At 37.0% G+C, this 18,940-nt stretch overlaps 1 protein-coding gene across 3 annotated transcripts; it reads right to left on the bottom strand.

The window, feature by feature from the left end:
* Positions 1-95: 95 nt before the first annotated feature.
* On the bottom strand, positions 96-13,661 carry LOC125647636 (transcription factor TFIIIB component B'' homolog). Of its 3 annotated transcripts, none has more exons than XM_048874390.2 (12): positions 13,564-13,661; positions 11,288-11,644; positions 9,616-9,729; positions 9,340-9,430; positions 9,076-9,182; positions 8,752-8,946; positions 7,085-7,209; positions 4,043-4,137; positions 3,522-3,576; positions 3,002-3,190; positions 1,879-1,969; positions 96-998 (listed from the first exon to the last, which is right to left on the bottom strand). In XM_048874390.2, the coding sequence occupies exons 2-12, from the start codon at positions 11,623-11,625 to the stop codon at positions 200-202; spliced, it is 2,199 nt and encodes a 732-aa protein (XP_048730347.2). In that variant the 5' UTR covers positions 11,626-11,644; positions 13,564-13,661; the 3' UTR covers positions 96-199. The 3 variants fall into 3 exon arrangements, with proteins under 3 accessions (XP_048730347.2, XP_048730344.2, XP_048730345.2); XM_048874387.2 differs by having other exon boundaries at positions 13,464-13,655; XM_048874388.2 differs by having other exon boundaries at positions 13,472-13,641.
* Positions 13,662-18,940: the final 5,279 nt, after the last annotated feature.

The raw sequence follows: 18,940 nt of genomic DNA, 5'->3' as shown, positions 1-18,940 counted from the left end.
CTGCTATCCTGGAATTCTGGACAAGATCCTCTGGTATGAAATGGTTGTGATCTTGAAATGACATTGACACAAAAACCAAGAACTATGGTACCTAGTTTTGTTGTGTGTCAAAAGAATTTATTACACGTTTTCAAGTATACATGTGTATACGGGTACATAGACAATTTAATATCTATCCTTAGTTAAGTGCAAGTACATACTATGTATCATCCTTCACAATATTTACATCTATAATGGTGGAAACCTGTTCCACACAAACTCGCTGTTCTGTAGAATTTTCCACCTTTGTTCCCCATTCCACAGTCTCCGTTGTTTCAGATGCAGGTTGATAATTCACATTTTCTTGAAATACTAAGTTTACTGAGTTGAAGTCCATATTCTTCAGTTCTGTTACTGGGGTGGTGTCCATATTTCGCAGTTCTGCTTCAACTTGCGTGGACAAAGATTCACTTACACAGTTCACTACACTTGACCTTGGTTCAGACATGGGAAATTGCTGAGATTGTAAGGTCACTTGATGAGAACTGCCCTGGGCAAGTGTCATGACATTTTGTGGAATGAACACTTGAGGTTCACTAGATTCATGGTGTTCTGAGATGTCCAGAATCTGATCAGAGTCCGACACCAAAAACTGGGCAGGTAACCCAGAGACACCGTTTATGTTGGATAAATCAGCATCCTTCATCGTCACGCCACTCGGAGAGTTCTGTCCATCATCTCCAAACAATTGTAAATTGTTTCCATCCAAGATAATGGGTTGTCCGCCATTATTTGCTGCTAAGTGAGAGAACTGAGGCTGTAATCTGTAGACATGGATTACAGTTTCTCCTGCAGGGTCTTCAGGTTTGTTATAGACCAAAATTATTGGCCCCTGTCCGTTGTTCACGTTTTCAGAGTCCCCGATGGCCTGTAAAATCTCAGACTGGTCTAGAGCACTGAACTGTCCAGACATCAAATCCTCAAGTGTCTTCGCTTCTTGTTCAGCTTTCTTACTTGTCCTGTAAAATAAAAATCATAAGAACTTTTATGAAACTATTCCTGATGATGAAATACCTTTCTTACCAAAAAAAAAAGAGAAGAGTTTAATGGGTGCTCAAGCATGCACTTTGCAAACTTCCAACTCCCAAAATAAATTCTGTGTATAAAGAATAGCACTACTTTAACTAGAAAATGAATCAGAAGGGCTCCACAATGAACGAATTCGTCAAGTGCTCTACCACTAAACTTGTGTCTGGTTGGGTAGTTGAATTGGCATGGTTGGTGCATCCACCCTTATTTTATTTTTTTTCTTCAGGATTTAAAATATTACGTGCCATAGAATGTCATTTAATTTAATTAAAATATTTTTTAAAATATAAGTCCCATTACTCCGTAATGACACAACCAATAAATCAGAAAATTGACGGGTTTTCTCTTCCTAATTAGAGCAATTCTTTAAATTCTATGAAAATCTACTCAGATAATCTCAGGTTATTGTGTGCCATAGAAAGTGCTATTATCTCAAAAACTCAAAAGTCTCATAACGCCATAGGAACAGAGCTGAAAAAAAATCAAGAGGTCTTCCTCTTCCTAATGGTAAAGGCATTCTTGGTCAGATTTTTTAAAAAGATTTCTAAGTTTTTAAGGTTTTGACCCCACTCCACAGAGCCCAGATGTGCAGTGACTATTTTATTCCTCCTTACTCCAACAAAGTCATTAAGTATACACCAAATTGGATGAAATATGGCAATGACGTACTTCAAAAAATGTTGAAATGTTAAAACGTCAATGCACAATGGCTGGCCCCGGACAACTACCACTTGTGATAAGCCACATAAGTGACTTGGGTGTCCAAAAAAGCATGCAGCAAGAAATCCTCTTTTTCATACTCATACTTACCATTTAGGAGTCTTCGGAGATGTAGGCTTAGCTTCAACAAAATCATCTTCATCCTCCTCAAAGTCCTCATTACTGTAGTCAAAGTATTGACCTAAACAGAAAATTCACCATAATAAACATCTGACAGTAAGACTGGAAATACAGGAATAAATTTCAAGGTGAGAAGTTCAACTTTAGTCCAGTGTTACAAAATTAATAAATTTCAAGGTGATAAGTTTGACTTTAGTCCAGTGTTACAAAAGTATTGCCAATGAACAGTTCGAAAGACCTCATACTGTTGAAATGAAAATGGGTAAGAATATACTTATTTTTATTTTAATATCCCTCAACTTTAATGTGGTACCTTTATAACTGATGCACCACACCATACCTAGATGATTAATGTACAGTGACATACCTAGATGATTAATGTACAGTGACATACCTAGATGATTAATGTACAGTGACATACCTACAGATAACTGATAAACCACACCATACCTAGATGATTAATGTACAGTGACATACCTAGATGATTAATGTACAGTGACATACCTAGATGATTAATACACAGCGACATACCTATAGATAACTGATGTACCCTTACATATTTAAATAACTGATGCACTACAACTTACACAGAAGTCGTCATAAGACAACAGAGCTCACCGGCAAGCAACACTCTACTTATCCTATCCCCCTTCATAAAAAAAATATAGCCACGGTTATAGTTTTTTGAAAAGTAGGTCAAAGTCCTATCTAGGTCACCAGGTCAAAAGTCTTGGTACCAAACAAAAGCCAGATCATGAGGAATCTATATGTGAAATATCAATGCAATATCTCCCTTGGTTTAAAAAGTTTTACAAAATTAAGTTCAAGTCCAAATTAGGTCACTGGTCTTGGTACCAATTGAAAGGCCTGGTCATGAGGCATATCAAATCCCAGTCCCCCTTGGTTCAAAAGATATAGCCATGGTTAAACTTTTCCCCTTAAAGTGTGAAGCTGACACAGGGTGGTCAATACTAACAATATATAGACATATCTAACGATATATAGACATATCTAACGATATATAGACATATCTAACAATATATAGACAACCAAATCATACCTAAGTAACTGATGCATCATATCAACTTTTTACCTGTTGCTTTTTTTGTGGGTTTCCGTTTGCTTCTTCTAATTGGCGTGGATGACTGAGAAGATGATATCACCTTTACCGATTCCACCTTTCTTTCTTTTGTTTTCTTTATCTTCTCCTTTTCTCGCTTCTCTTCTTCAACCAGATCATCCAACTTTTTAAACACATCCATATCAAATGGATTTCTCTCTTCTGAAATTCAATTTGAAAATTCACTTTTTTGAAATTCAATATTGCTAAAATATTTTAGGTCACATGTTTATTATCAATTTCCTTGCCCTGTGAGCCTATTGATTTATCACAATTTTGTTTTTTAAAAGAACAAAGCAAAATATTTTATGTTAAATTCACTTCATTTCTAAAGCAAATAAATTATGAAACTGAATAGTTTCCTAAACTAGAAATGTTCCAGTTTTCCTTTTCTACAAAGAAATACTGTTGAAATTCTAAATACACTGTATCAGATATGAATCATATATGTTCATCTTATGAAACATACATTTATGATAAAATCATAACTTACTCAATGCTCTTTCAATCTTCCATCTATTTTCTCTGTCTTCCTTCAGAAATTTTTTCTGCATTGAATTTAATTTTGGGTATTAGAAATACATGTACACACACACATATATATATATATATATATATATATATCAATCTTCAACATAATTACTCATAACTAAACCAGAGCATAACTAACAATCAAATCCATGATGAAATTTCTAATAGCTACACTGTACATAAAGCATTTGTATATTACACTTCAAGAGCAAAATTAGGGTTGGGAGTGTTAAATGGGGAACCTGAGTCAGTTATCTTGCATTGATAGAGGCTGCCACAAGAAAATGGGGTCCAGGACAAATGTTAATAACGATGGCGTATCAACAATCATTATTCCGATCGATTTCGTAAAACAGTGTACATTTTTGATACACCTTCATGTTGTGTAGAGATAATAAACATAAACATTGTGCTAAATCAATAATCTACTCCTATTTTCAAAATAACTAAATCTAGATAACAAAATTTGCAAGACACACTTACCTTCAGATCCGTCCTGGTCTTGTTGGGAAATACTTTCAACATTAGAGTGAAATCCGTACCAATAGAACTCAGTGCATAATAGAACTTTTCTGTTTCTACAACACACAAAACATATTTTACACTTTAACAAGTATAATGATGAAGAGTTCAAGATTTTAAGAGCTGATTAAATTCTAAAGATTGATCAGTGTTGCTATTCAGACCTGGAGGTTATGACTTTTTACCATACTCATTCCAGCCATGTTTGTTTTGAGAACAACTCTTAGCAAGTTTTGAAACATACTTGAAAAATCTTGCGCATGTACTCCATTTGAGTGCGAGAATGATTTTATAAAAGTTTTTTAACCTTCACTTTTGAGTACAAGTACGATTTAGAGCACGGAGTTTGAGGTTGAAAACGTGCTCAAAAAAGTTTTATAACCTCCAGAAGCGATATTTGCTACACTGATAAAATTAAGTTCAATTCATATTTCATTTCAAACGAAATCACTTGAAGCGGTGAATTTTCGTGTTATATGGAACTCTAATGAATATCTAAAGGTATGTTTGGACACAAGTATAGTTAGCAAATATGTTAGGAATTTTTTTATATTAAATTTATGAGATGGCAATACAAGAATACAACGATACCAGGCCTCAACCGTGCGCATTTTTGTGTGTGCCGTAAATCGAAGGTTTTTATAAGGAGTGGATCTGTAGCTCTCTGACCTGTCTCAATATTTTTTCTGAGAGCTACAATTCTGCAGCTAACTTCCTCACTGACTGTAGGTCCACTTTGATATTCAAAGTTCCACTAAAAACACCTCCTAGACAGAAGCACTCTTATCTCAAAACTGGCATATTACATAGAATAATTAACAATACTGAGGTCATAATTTTTCTGCCAATAAATAATGTTGACGTATGTAGTTTATTATGGAATATCATATATTTGGAGGTTTACAATAGCCATGATAGAATATGATATGTGTATATAACAAGAGGCCCACAAGTCTTGTCAGTCACCTGAGTACTAGCTAAAAGTATCACTAGTCCCATGGGCTATGAAATCTAGAAAAAAATTCCTGTTCTGAAAATCTAAGCTAAATTCTAATATTCAGCAACAGTATCAGGGTTTGACACTAAGGCACGTCCGACCGACCGAGTCTACTAACTGATAGGTCCGGTCGGGTAAAATGTCGATTTACTAGTCCGACTGGTCGTGTTGAAAAAATAAACAAGAAACTTTATTTTAAACCATAAGATATCTTATTTTTAACTTATAGCCATTTTTCGTTGTTGACACGTGCGGGAATGTCTCGACTTCTCGTCCTCAAGGAAGGATGTTCTGAGAAAAAAAAGGAGTAGGTTGGGAAGAAACAAATTAGGGCTTATGAAAAAGAAATTTTAAAAAAGCGGTTAAGGTCATTTTATTCTAACAAAAGACCAAAGAATTTCCGTGCCGAGTAGAATTTAAAGAAACAGTAAATGCGTTTGAAAATAAAAGCATCAAATTGAATGACAAGACTAAAGATGTTTTTGAGACAATTAGGTACATTTTAGTTTAAACTTAACGTTTGTCATTTGAATTGAGTACTTAAATATGGAGAAACCATCAGGGTTTCTTTTCTCTGGAAAGTGTGTCAGGGCTAGTGGATGTAAGGTCGGGTCTAGTAAATATCATTTGAAGTAGCCCGACTGGTCTAGTGCTCAGAAAAGTAAATGTCAAATCCTGAGTATAAAACAAGATGTGTACTTAAGGTATTCCATGTATAATGAAAGGATAATGAACAATTTTGAAGGATTTAGATCAACATAAAAGTTTATTATTAAATAATAATGAAAGTGAAGCAGATGAAATTCACATGACTGGTAAATGATTAGAAGCTGACCTTTTTGCACTTAAAACTTTTTGGAAGAGTTGTCTGCCCTTTGTAAAAATAAGAAAAATCTAATTTTCTAAAAATGTGTATGGTCAATGATTAATTTTATTTCATATTTTCATAAAAAGAAAGTATATGTAACTTTCTACCAGGAGATAATTATGAAAATATAACTTGTTTTTAAAATATTGTAATAAAACATGCTTTTCCCATATACTTCAATGTTAAATTTTAGGTGCAATAAATCAGACAGTAAACAACATTTTGAAAATTCCTATGGTGGATTATTTTCATTTGATGGACCCTTCAAAATGATACCATGATTACAAATATTCCATCATCCATTTATTAGATATGAAATATGGTCATTATACATTGAATACCTTAAAACTTCAATGCCCTTAAAAGTGCATATATTGATGAAAGGCTTTACATAATATATTATATAATATATGAATTAACATAAACAATATGACTAATTTAGATCCATCCTAGAGTTAAAATCCTGGGGTTGCAAAATTCTAATTTTATTGTACATCATTTTCTGCTATTTCTAAATATGCATTTAGATTTTATACAGTATCAGCAAACTTAAAGAAGCCCTTCAAATCATTAAAATAATTTTGGCACCACCCTGAAACCAAACCCTTACCCCTTAGGATCATGAAATTTACATTTTTGGTAAAGGAGTACCTACTCCTTCTAAATATCCATTTAGTTTCAATTTAGTATCAATAGCATAACAGATTTTTATGTTTTGCACATATACAATATGTATACCAAGTTTGGTCCCACCCTGGAGTCAACCTCTACTCTGGGCATACTGAAAGTTATAATTTTGGTAGAGGCCTTCCTGCTCTATATCACTATGCATTTAGTTTTTTTTTTTAAACATGTGTGATTCTAGAGAAGAAAGTTTTTGAAAATTGGCCAATTTCGGATAGATTTTGCCCCGCCCCTAAGGCTCCAAGTGCAGAAGTCCTGAAAATTACAATTCATGTCCCCCTTGTTCAAAAGATCCTTTCAACCAAATTTGAAAAGAATTGGAATGGTAGTTATCAAGGAGTAAAAAATGTTCAATTGTTAATGCACGACGACGGACGCAAGGCAATTGCAATAGGTCACCTGAGTAACTCGGATGACCTAATAAGATCTGACCGTTTCTCTGGGGAATCCTTACCTTTGTTTGACCACAATTGTCGAGTCCGAGGTTTTCTGAAGCTAGCGTAGGTGGTCATGTTCTCGGTCTCATCAATAGTCTCGGTCTCCTCCTCTAAAACTGACTTCTTGGTGTTTACCACAAGACTGTACAAATGACAATACAATACATGTAAAGGTGTTTACCACAAGACTGTACAAATGACAATACAATACATGTAAAAGTGTTTTAGTCTGTAAAGCTGTTGTGTACAAATCTAGCAAAAAATTCAAAAATAAATTGATTTTGACAGTTTCTGAGTACAATTTGAGAGATCAAAGTTAAAATATGCTGCACTGATTGAATTTCCTTTAACATTTTGAACAAATATTGCAGGTGTACTTAGAGATTCAGAGTTTAACGCACCTGTAGAACAATGACTATTTATCATGAATCAGCGCTATCAGCACAAAATTTACAAATTTTCTATTTGTTACTATAAGTGTCAGAAGTAGCAAGCTTAGTCCAAAGAACAACTGGCTACTAGTATGATTTAGAACACCTTTTCTATTGTCCTCCTATTACATTACTTGTAACAATTACTTTACAAAATCCTCTCTTTTAATTACAGACATGCTTTCACTTCCAAGATTGAGTCTAGAAACATAAGGGTTTACAAACTGAGCTATCATATTTTTATTGTCAAATCACATCCCTTAGCCACTACTTGTACACAAGTAATCTGTATATACACAACTCAATGGCGACACATTCATGGATTATTTCCTGGTAATTTCCTCAGGTTTAAATGCATGCACTGGGGACTGGGGTTTGTGTGTGGGGGTTATTTAAGTGTGTAACAGATGGCATTATTCGCTTGGACTGTACAAGATACACATAATGTCATAATTTGTTGGCAAATTCTCTCTTTATAAATGCATAAATTTACTGTAGAGGTTAATTCTGTTAAGTAGAGATCAGGTTATAAAGTCGACAATAATGACTTCATACTGCTAAATCTACTGTATTACATCTAAGAATTGGCGGGTTGAAGTATGATTTCTGTTCATTCATATTTTGAAAATGATCATAACTGCTGCAAGTTTTTGGAACAGCCTTCCTGTGCACATCTGATACTCTAAATCAATCCAATATTTTAGAAAAGATTTGAAAACACACCTTTATAGATTAGCTTGCCTGCAACTTTTAATATCATTTTTTTTTTAATTTCACTTTGGTGGACTTGCTAAGAAGAACAGGCGTATATCTTATCCATATTATTACAACTAATTTTAAGTTAACACATTTTAATTTTTAAGGGCAACTATATCGATCTTTTTTGAAGATTTTTATTTGCTGATGTTGTTTTTAAATAATGTATATCATGTAAATTTTCTTATAATGTTTCCCAATGTCTGTAAATCGTCTAGAGTGACATTTTATCACATACAGAGCTATATGAATCTTTTCTTATCATTACTATTATCATAATAACATACTAGCAACAGTGTAAAATTCCTAAAATATAAATATTGCTATTTTAAGTACCTGTGCATTCTAACAAGGTGACCACAAGACGCATTGCTCACCTGAATCTTCATTTTCTTACTGATGTGTCATATAAACATGTACAAAATATATTTCTTGTATAATCGGTGGTATAACACATTCCTTCAACAGTTAAGTCAGTAAAATTATATCTGTTTTACCTTTCTTCGTTTATGATGAGGTTGCCGTCTGGTCCAATTTTAACCTGAGGCACCGGCATGGCTTCATCTTCCTCCTCCTCCTCCTCCGGCTCATCCACCTGGATCTCCTCCTTGCTGGCCTGTAACAGCGGGTTCACAGTGGGCTCGATGTCTTTGTTAACACTCTGAATGGATTTCTCTGGTTTTTTCTGGTCCCTACAATGGCATTTCTTTCCTTCAAGTTATATCTCTTTTTTATGTTACATAAAATCTATCATTCTTCTTGTTTTTTTCTTTCAGATAACATACATCTGTATTATGTCTGGGTATTATTTACAAACTTACGGCATGAAATTCCTATTGGGATTCCAGAATATGAGATCTGACATTTTCATGGAGGTTCTGTCAAGAGGAGCATCCTTTGAAATGTCAACTTTTGTATGCCTCCTGACCTGCAAAGTCATAACAAACCTATATAATACAGCTTGCATTCAAACATCCTCACAATACAAAATACAAAAAGCAAATGTCTACATTTAAAAGCTGACAACATTTTATCTGATTTAGAATTTTTATCAAATGTTCCTTTTCTTCTGAACAGCAGTCTACCTGTTTGACTTTCTCAGTCTTTTCTTCCAAGTCTTCTGTTGCTTTAGCTATTTTCATTTCTGGTTTTGGCATATGCTTTACAGGAGAGGGGCTGTGGAATGAAAGGTACAACACTATAGACAGGAACAGTTTCTGCACATGCAGCACATACTTTCAACTGATACCAAACAATTTATTTAACATACATTTGATATCTGAAAATGAATTATCGTATGACATGTCTTTGTTTTCAGATCACCATTTTCTTCACTTGATCGACTGTTACTGATATCATACCATGGTGGGAGGCTGGGTCGTGGCACAGGGGATTTGAGGCTGACTGGTGGAATATTAGGACGAGGCGATTTCAGCGGGGATGAGGGACATTTTGGTAACGGTTCTTCTGTTGTTCTGAAATGAAGAAATTGCATCGACTGATTAAATGCATACTTTAGAAATTTGAATCAACGAATAATACATGTGATACAATTTTGTATTTAATACAGGAGACTGCCCTCCAAAATGCAGGAGACTGCCCTCCAAAATGCAGAAGATTGGCCTCCAAAATGCAGAAGACTGTCATTTCCAGGGGATTTTTAATTGACATCTTTTTGAAATATGAAGCAATAAAAAAAGTCAATCAGCAAAATTTTTACTTTTAATATTGAAAACAATGACAATTTTACTTTGTGAAAGATTTATACCAATTGTTTAAATCTAATATTATCTTCAGTTTCACAAATGATATATGTATGTCAGAATATATGTATTTTCAAAACTGAAATGTATTCATCACACTTTGGTGGTTGAAAACAGTGAATCTATGACAATTATTCTCTGAAATCATAAGAAATACAGAAGGGGAGTCAGAACAATGCTTGCTTTTTGTGCATCAGTGGGTGTCATTTATATCGATATCAATGACCTTTAACCATTACACCACTGCAATATAATACTTAAAACACTGTAGAAAATATTGGTGATAAAATGTAATAGTCATATATATAATTTATCAATCCATCATTCAACATTGAGTACTAATTTTTCCAATTATTTAGACAGTCTTTAAAATAGCCTGGAAGGTCAGTAGTAATTCTCTAAACAAGACTTTTTCCCCCCAGAAATACATATGCCCCCTGTGTGGCAATACTTAAAAGGATCATCTTTAAATTTAGAATGTCTGTACTGATAGTGTTAGCAGTCAGGAAACCATAACATACTAACCAGACACTTCTGAATAAGTCATTTGAGTCATGACCTTTCACTTTGTGACTTAAAAATAAATTGGGTACATTGACTTCTTAGGGGGAACCAGTATACCAAATTTGATGTCTGTCAAGCAAAGGATTCTCAAGATATCAAGCAAACAATATCTTACTATGTCCAGTTTGATCCTCAACCTTTGACCTCAAAATCAATAGGGGACATCTACTTCTTAGAGGGAACCAGTGATGTTTGTCAAGACACTAACAATATCTTCCTATGCTCAAAGAAGTTTTTCCCTTGACCTTTGCTGTTGTGACCTCAAAATCAATAGGGGTCATTTGCTCCTTAGGTAGAATAAATGTACCAAGTTTCATATCTATCAAGCAAGATATAGATCAGACGTCTTACTATATATGTATGTCCAGTTTAACCTTTGACCTTGTGACTTCAAAATGTTTTCACTCCTAATAGGAGATATTTTTAATTCAATTAAAGATCAATTCTGGAAGCCTCCCAGCCAATACAGGCGATATCAAATGTATGAAGAGTTGTTAAAATCTATCATACGATTGTACTTGCATGCTTTGGAATCATTTAAATTTGTGGGGATAAATTTTTGTGTATTTTAAAGTTTGCATGGGGTTTTATTTTAAGGATAAGGATTCATTGAGGTTTTAAATTTGTGGGAAAGGATAACCAATGAAATGTAATGAAAATTGAGCTCCCATGAACTGTAAGCATTCCACAGTACAACTAATCCTACCTTTTGGGTTTGCCAGCAAGATTCAGATTAGGCTTCGCCTTGATCTTCGCTCTTAGTGCTGTATACTGAGGTTTTTGTCCTTTAACACTTTTAGTTGCATCCTCCACTTCAATGTCTGATCCAACTTTAACCTCCTCCAAGTTCTTTTCCGGCTTTTTATTTTCTTTGGGTTCTGAGTCTGGACTTTTGATCAGACTGGAGATAGTGCGAGTGGGGCTTTTAATGGGGTCTGGCATTTTCTCTTTCACTTTCTCTTTTGGTTTTTCATTGTCAGACTTTGTCCCAACTTTTGGTCCAATGTTGGGCTTGATTTGAAGCCTTGATCGTCTGGTTGCCATCTAGTCAATGATTTTCTGTCTAAAGAAAAATTAATTGGTAAGTTCAACTTAGAGAATAACGGGTGTTCTTCTAAATCCACTTCTCTGTTATTTTCATATATCTTTAGGCTCCTACATCACATCAATTTCTATTTGAGCATTCTAAATTATGTATGCTTATCTGTACATAGGTCTTCAATTAGGAAGGCCGAAAGTTGTGGAAATAACTAGTCTATAACGGAAATCCAGGCATACATTATTTGAGTCGAAATGTCTGTCAAAGCGTAAACTGTCACCAGTTCCGGCACTTACTTTTCCAGCATAAAAACATGGAGGTTTGTAAAGAGAAGTGAATGTAAGCTATGCAGTGACTTCTCTAATGAGATAATCCGAGATTCCTCTGACTCTTACATGTCACAAGCGGGGTAAGAGTCGAAGGAATCTCGAATTAATAACCAAGTCCAGCTATGCAGTGACTTCTCTAATGAAATAATCCAAGATTCCTCTGACTCTTACATGTCACAAGCGGGGGTAAGAGTCGAAGGAATCTCGGATTTATAACCAGGTCCAGTCCAAAGACTATTTCTATCTACGTAGCTATTAATAGCTACCTAGGTATTTAAACCTACTTATAGTAGCTACTTCTATCTACTTTTACCTGTTTTTAAAAATATAGATAAATAATAATTAAGGCACATCTTTTAAACAGGTCAGTCATTTTATGTATCATGTTGTGCATGTGCATCATAGCATGGCAAAATTTGGAGTGTAAATTTGAATACTTTATGAGGGTGGAGAATGTAGAGAAAATGTATAAAAAATTGATGCAAAAACCTTTATTGTGAAAATGCATGACGGTAAACTTTAAAATTAATAGAAATTTGTAAGACATTCTAGACTTCTTATCACGTAGCTTTGATCCTAAGCTCCTAGAAAATGGAACTGGGTGTAGTTATTGATGCAAATTTGAAAGGTTAAAAAGTAATAATTTTTTGTCCAATATTATTGTGGTATTCATCAGGTTGGAACACTTCCCCTATAGCGAGACATTCTTGCTAAAACGCGATTACCCTCTTTAGCGAGAAAGTAAACATTACCATAAACAGATGTTTTGGCGTCTTTATCGAAAATAATGACAAATCCCATGCATCGCTAAATAAGTGCGACACACACTCAACATGACGTGAATTGTTTCTATGAAATTGACAACACAGTCAAGAAATTGCATATCAAAGTTACTGCGTAAGAAGGAAGCAGTCTGACATCCAATACACATGAGTGTTTTTGTTTTGATTAATATATTTGCAGAAGTATCAGACATTTTAGCACTTTTTCACATGAAACACGAAGAGATGTACTCTACGGGTGTTTTTCTTGGTTGTACGGGATATATTTACTCTCGCTAGAGAGGGATAATCGTGTTTTAGCAAGAATATCTCACTATAGGGGAAGTGTTCCCAACCTGTTCATCGTCAGTGTAAATGAATCAAGAAATTTGGTACGTTGTACACCATATTGCGCCGTTTCAGCATTTGGCCACAAAGTGCAAGTAAAGGAAAAAGTAGGTAAAAATAGCTACCTGGAGTAGGTTTAAATACCTATGTAGCTATAAGTAGCTATAAGTAGCTACGTAAGTAGAAACAGTCTTTGGACTAGACCTGACAACTACCCACGAGTTGATCAGTCTGTTGATAACAAAAAAGGGGGGGGGGTGAGTTTTTATGAATGTTGATTTTCCTAATTTCCCACCAAAATGTTGCAAATTTTTCCAATTTAAACGGACTCTGCCCCCGTGCCAGAAAGTGGTGCGAGAGTACCGATATGATTTTCAAAAATTACAGTATTGTTTCATTACTTACTAACTTACTTGTCCGCCTACCAGTCTCCAACAGTACCACAATCAGCGTAAACACAGAAAAAGACTATTTTAAAAATGTTTCCAAGTACAGGACAAATTACCTATCTAATCTGTCGTTACTCGTACACTGTAGTACATATTACTACACTACAGTACCCACATTTCATCATCGATGAATGTAGAAATGCCGATCCCGAATGTTAAACGTTATTTCGATCCCGATCGACTTTGCAGCTAGCTAGGTGCAAGCTAGCTGGGAAACAGGCCATGTCGCAGGACAAAAGTACCAGTGTTATAGTGTAGGGGTTCCCCCTTTGAAGGCTATCTCACTTCAGAACCAAATCCCCCTATTTGTATCATACAGTCGGATTTCCTTGCCTATTGAACAACCCACCATTCATAAAAAATCAAGATAGGTAAATTATTTCTACTCTCTGTTTGTAATAAGTGTCTACAGGACCGCTCTTGTGACGAAGAGGTGGTATATGATTCACTGACATACAGAGGGGTGCTGATGACGCACATTATGTATACGTTCATTTTGGTAGGAGTCTCGTTATGCTGGTTTTCCCACACTTTCTTATTAAGTTTGGAAAAAGTAGTTGTGGCTTTGCCTATGCGTATACTGATCTCTACATATAGTGAGTGGTTGTGGGTAGAAGTTGAGCCAAAGTACTGGAATTGATTGACAACTTCCAGCTTTTCTCCATTGAGTGTAACTGAGGGAGGGACTGCTGTGTTCTGACCCATAATATGAGTTTTCTTTTGACTGATGGGGAGATTAAAGAGATGGCAGGCATCTGGAAATTTGTCTTTGAAGCTTTTTTTCTGTGTGGGGTGCTATGGCAGCATTATCAGCAAACAGAAGGTTTCAGATGGTAACTGAACGTATATTGGTCTTAGAGCGTAATCGTGTAGCATTGAAGATGCGCCCATCTGATCTCATGTGCGGGTAGATGCCATCGGTCGAAGACTTGAATGCATGCTTCAGGAGTAAGGCAAAGAAGATGCCGAAGAGTGTAAGGGGTAGAACTCAACCTTGCTTGACACCCCTCTTCACTCCGAACTCCTATGACATATTGCCGTCAAATTGAACTGTGCTCATCATACCGTCACGAAAGGATTGTACTAACCCGAGGAGATTTGGTGGGCAACCGATCAAAGGCAACATCTTGAAGAGACCGTCTCTGCTGGTCAAATCGAACGCCTTGGTCAGATCAACGAACGCCAAGTAGAGTGGTTGATTATGTTCACTACACTTCTCTTGTAGTTGGCGGAGGGGGAATATCATGTCAACAGTGGATCGTTTGGAGCGAAAGTCACACTGGGACTATGGGTATACCTTCTCAGCGAGCAGTTGTAGTCTGCAACAGGATGCGTGCAAACAGTTTTCCAACTATGTATGTTTAGCAGTGAAATGCCAAGGTAATTTTTGCAGTCGCTGCGATCTTCTTTATTCTTGTAAAGGGTGATGATGTTAGCATTCCTAATGTCTTGTGGTACGAAGCCTTCTTCCCAGCATTGAAGCAAGAACGTGTGAAGTGGGTTCAGCAGACTTCTGCTGGAATACAGTCTTTTCCTTGTGCTTTCGCTGATGGTAATCTGTCTATCATCTCCGATAATTCCTCTAGAGTTGGAGGTTGGTCTAGCTCCGCCATGGTAGGGAGACGTTCAATTGCATCCAAGGCAGCATCGCTTACAGCGTTTTCCGTGGAATACAGCTCGATGTAATATTCAGCCCACCTCTCAAGTTGTTTGGATTGGTCAGGGATTGTTTCACCCGACTTGAATTTAGAGGGGCTGTCTTGTTGACGCTTGGACCGATTGCTTTCCTAATTCCATAGTACATTGTCCTAATGTTTCCGGTGTCAGAAGCTTGCTGGACTGTTCCAGTACTCATTTGTGCACTCTCTGACTGCCTTCTTGACTTCTTTAATACAGATAATCTCTGTATATGTTCACTGAAAATTCTGTGATCCATATGGGCGCCTTCTTGACTTTGTCTCTTGCTGATCTTAGTTTGTCTAACGAGGCCTGTGATGGATTGACTTTGTGAGTTAGAAGAGCAGCAAAGGGCTGAGCTTTTTTTTTTTTTTTTTTTTTTTTGGTGTTTTGTTCAAACCAATCATTTGATGGTCCGGTTTTCTTCTTCTCATACGATGTTATAGCAGCTGAATGTGTGACATTTTTTAGATGTTCCCACTGCTCGGTAGAAGATATATTGTCATTGTAGGTAAATTCTCACTTGAATGCTTGTTCAAAGACAGTTTTGTTGTCAGGGTGTCTGGTTTTGCTGGCATCTATATTCGGTTTTCCAGGCTGCTTGGTGTAGTAGAATTTCTCGGGTAGAAGTCTTGACTTTGCAGCACACAAGTGAGTGGTCTGTATCACAGTCAGCGCTGTGGTATGTTCTGGTCATGAGGAAAGTCTGCAAGAGTTTACGTCTGGTAAGAATTAGGTCCAGCTGGTGCCAGTGTTTTAATTGTGGATGTCTCCAGGACACTCTGTGATGAAATTTGGTACTGAAGAAAATTGTCCGTGATGCAGAGTTCATTAAAGTTGCATAGCTCGAGCAGCCGTTCTCCATTTTCATTACATTTACCAATGCCGAAATGACCGATGCAGTTAGGCCATACCTCGTTGTCGCTACCCACACTTGCGTTAAAGTCTCCCAAAATGATAAGAATTTCTGGGTTAGGAAGACCTTTGATCATGGTTTCAAGTCGACTGTAAAAGTCATCTTTTACTTCCTCAGCAGCCGTGAGAGTTGGTGAATAAACGCAAAGCACTGATTGATCCATCAGTAGTGTTTAGCTGAAGGGAGATAAGGCGATCAGTGGCTGAGGCACCAAGCTGTATCTTGTCCAGAAGTGGGTTCCTTACAGCAAATCCAACACCATATTTACACACTTCATTCTCCTTTTTGCCTTGCCAGTACAAGATGTAGTTAGATTCCTCCAGGCATCCAGAGTCAGCAAGTTGTGCCTCCTGTAATGCTGCAATGTCGATATGGAGACGCTTTAGCTCGTTGTTGATGGCTGCTGTACATGTTTTGCGAATATCTGAGATGCATTGCACATCAATCAGTCAGAGCGTCCACTCCGGGGATCATAAATTTTACAATTTTTGGTCGCGGTAGCTCAGTGGTAGAGCGTTCGCTTCGTAACTGGGAGGTCTTGAGTTCGGACTCCGCTCGTGCCATGGCCGCGTCAAACACACAACGTTAAAATAGGTAGTGATTGCTCCTTCGCTATTCCTTGTGGTCACGTGTTAAAAAAACTAGAGGCATATCTGCGGTCATTTAATTTGTCCTCAAGATATTAAGTAAATGGACCAAATACATCATGAGACAATATTTTCAATACAACACCGATATCCCTCCATTCTTTACCCGTATTTCTTTGAAATAAATGTAAACTAAATTATATATATATAAGAATTATAAGCATCAAGGCTAAGCTTAGAAATAGGTAGAGGAGTATTGTATCTTGCTTAACGTCTCGCTCGAGAATTTTTAACTCATATGGAGACGTCACCAAGACCGATGAAGGGCTTCAAAAGACCTATGCTCGGCGCTTACGGCCATTGAGCAGTGAGGGTTCTTTAGCGTGCCACACCTACTGTGACACGGGACATCCGTATTTAGTCATCTCCCAGGACCCGTGACATTCACACCTGATGCCGAGCGTTTGGCGATGGAACTGACACTACCTATTTTAACGACTTAGGTCTGCCGTGGCCAGGATTCGAACCCCGGCCTTCCGCATGCGGGGCGAACGCTCTAACCTAGGTAGAGGAGGATTTATCATTACTTCCTTTACTATATACACGTACCTATGTCCTACGCATCATGGTAACACGCTAGTTCCATAACTACACGACAATCACGAGTTTTCACTGGACTCGTGATACCGGAGGCTTGGGATGCCGAACGGAAGCGGAATCCAGTGTATTGCGTAGTTCTGGAGTTGGCAGAACTGGTGTGGGTTTATTACTGACTACGAGAGGAATCAGTTCATCATGGCACTGTGATTGTTCGATTAGTGTCTTTCTTGATCAGGACGGAATGGTTCTTGATCGCACATCACTTTGTTCCTGAACTAATGCTTTTTCCATCCCTTTTCATTTTCTATAGGTCTAATCCGGACGATATTTTCTTTAGCTTCACGATTATAGTAGTGTGTTCAACGTTCTCGTGTCCATAGTGCGACATAACATGGGCGAAGTAGATGTTCAGCTACGGGTAATAGCGTTTTGGTGCGTCTACCGAAAATTCGCTAAGCAGGTGAGTAGCCTATTCCTGGAGTACGTGTATTGCGCAGATCCAGGAGTGCCAAAAATAGTATTTGTGAACAAGTCGTACCTTGTCATTAGATTGCGCATTTCTGAAGTCTTAACAATGTTCTTTGAAGACGCTTGGTTGCATTATGCAAGTTCTTGCGCACGATGATCTCAAGAGGTTATGATCCAACAGTGCCGTAACATGACGTCCGTGTACGTGGTTTTCACACTGCTGCTGGTGTGTCCTTTCCTATCTGTATAGTTCTACTCTGTGGCGGTCTACAAACATATGTAACAGGATGATTGTGTTACATGAGGCAAGCACCTACTCCAGTGGGAGAGGCATCCCATTGCAAAGTCAGTTTTACCTTTTCATCTAAGAATTTGAGAACATGCGCATGAGACAATGTTTTTTTGACCTTGTCAAATGCTTGTCCATGGATATCCGGATCCCATGCAAAGTGAGTCTAGTCTATGCTAGGACTTTGTCAATATGCACAGTAATAAATTATATCCCTATAATAGCTCACTTACCCATCATACAATGTAGCCCGGCGTCTGGAACAATAACAAATTCAAGTTGTACTTCTTTCGATTGACGGATTTCGAACAGACATTCGAATGGTCCCCAACGCGTTGATTTCTGATTTACTGTACATTTGTAGGGTAACATCGTTTTTAGCTCACCTGAGCCGAAGGCTTAAGTGAGCTTTTCTGATCAAAATTTGCTCGTTGTCTGTCGTCGGCGTCGGTGTAAACTTTTCACATTTTCATCTTCTCCTCCAGAACCACTGTGTCAATTTCTACCAAACTTGATACAAAGCATCCTTGGGTAAAGGGTTTTTAAGTTGTTTTGAAATGAAGGGACATGCCCCCTTCAAAAGGGAGATAATCACAAAAATGCAAAGTTAGGGTAGGGTCATTTAAAAATTTTCTTAAGAACCACTAGGCCAGAGGAGCTGAAATTTACATAAAAGCTTCCTGACACAGTGCAGATTCAAGATTGTTCAAAACATGGCCACTCAGCGGTAGGTTGGGGCCACAATAGGGGATCAAAGTTTTACATATAGAAATATATAGGAAAAATCTTTTAAAATCTTCTTCTCAAGAACCATAAGCCAGAGGAGCTGAGATTTACATGAAAGCTTCCTGACATAATGCAAATTCAAGTTTGTTCAAATCATGGCCCCCGGGGTA

Source organism: Ostrea edulis, chromosome 6 (assembly GCF_947568905.1).
Source record: "Ostrea edulis chromosome 6, xbOstEdul1.1, whole genome shotgun sequence".
Classification (NCBI taxonomy): Eukaryota; Metazoa; Mollusca; class Bivalvia; order Ostreida; family Ostreidae; genus Ostrea; species Ostrea edulis.
The sequence above is the reverse complement of the archived record's forward strand: the minus strand, read 5'-3'. Positions and strand labels throughout refer to the sequence as shown.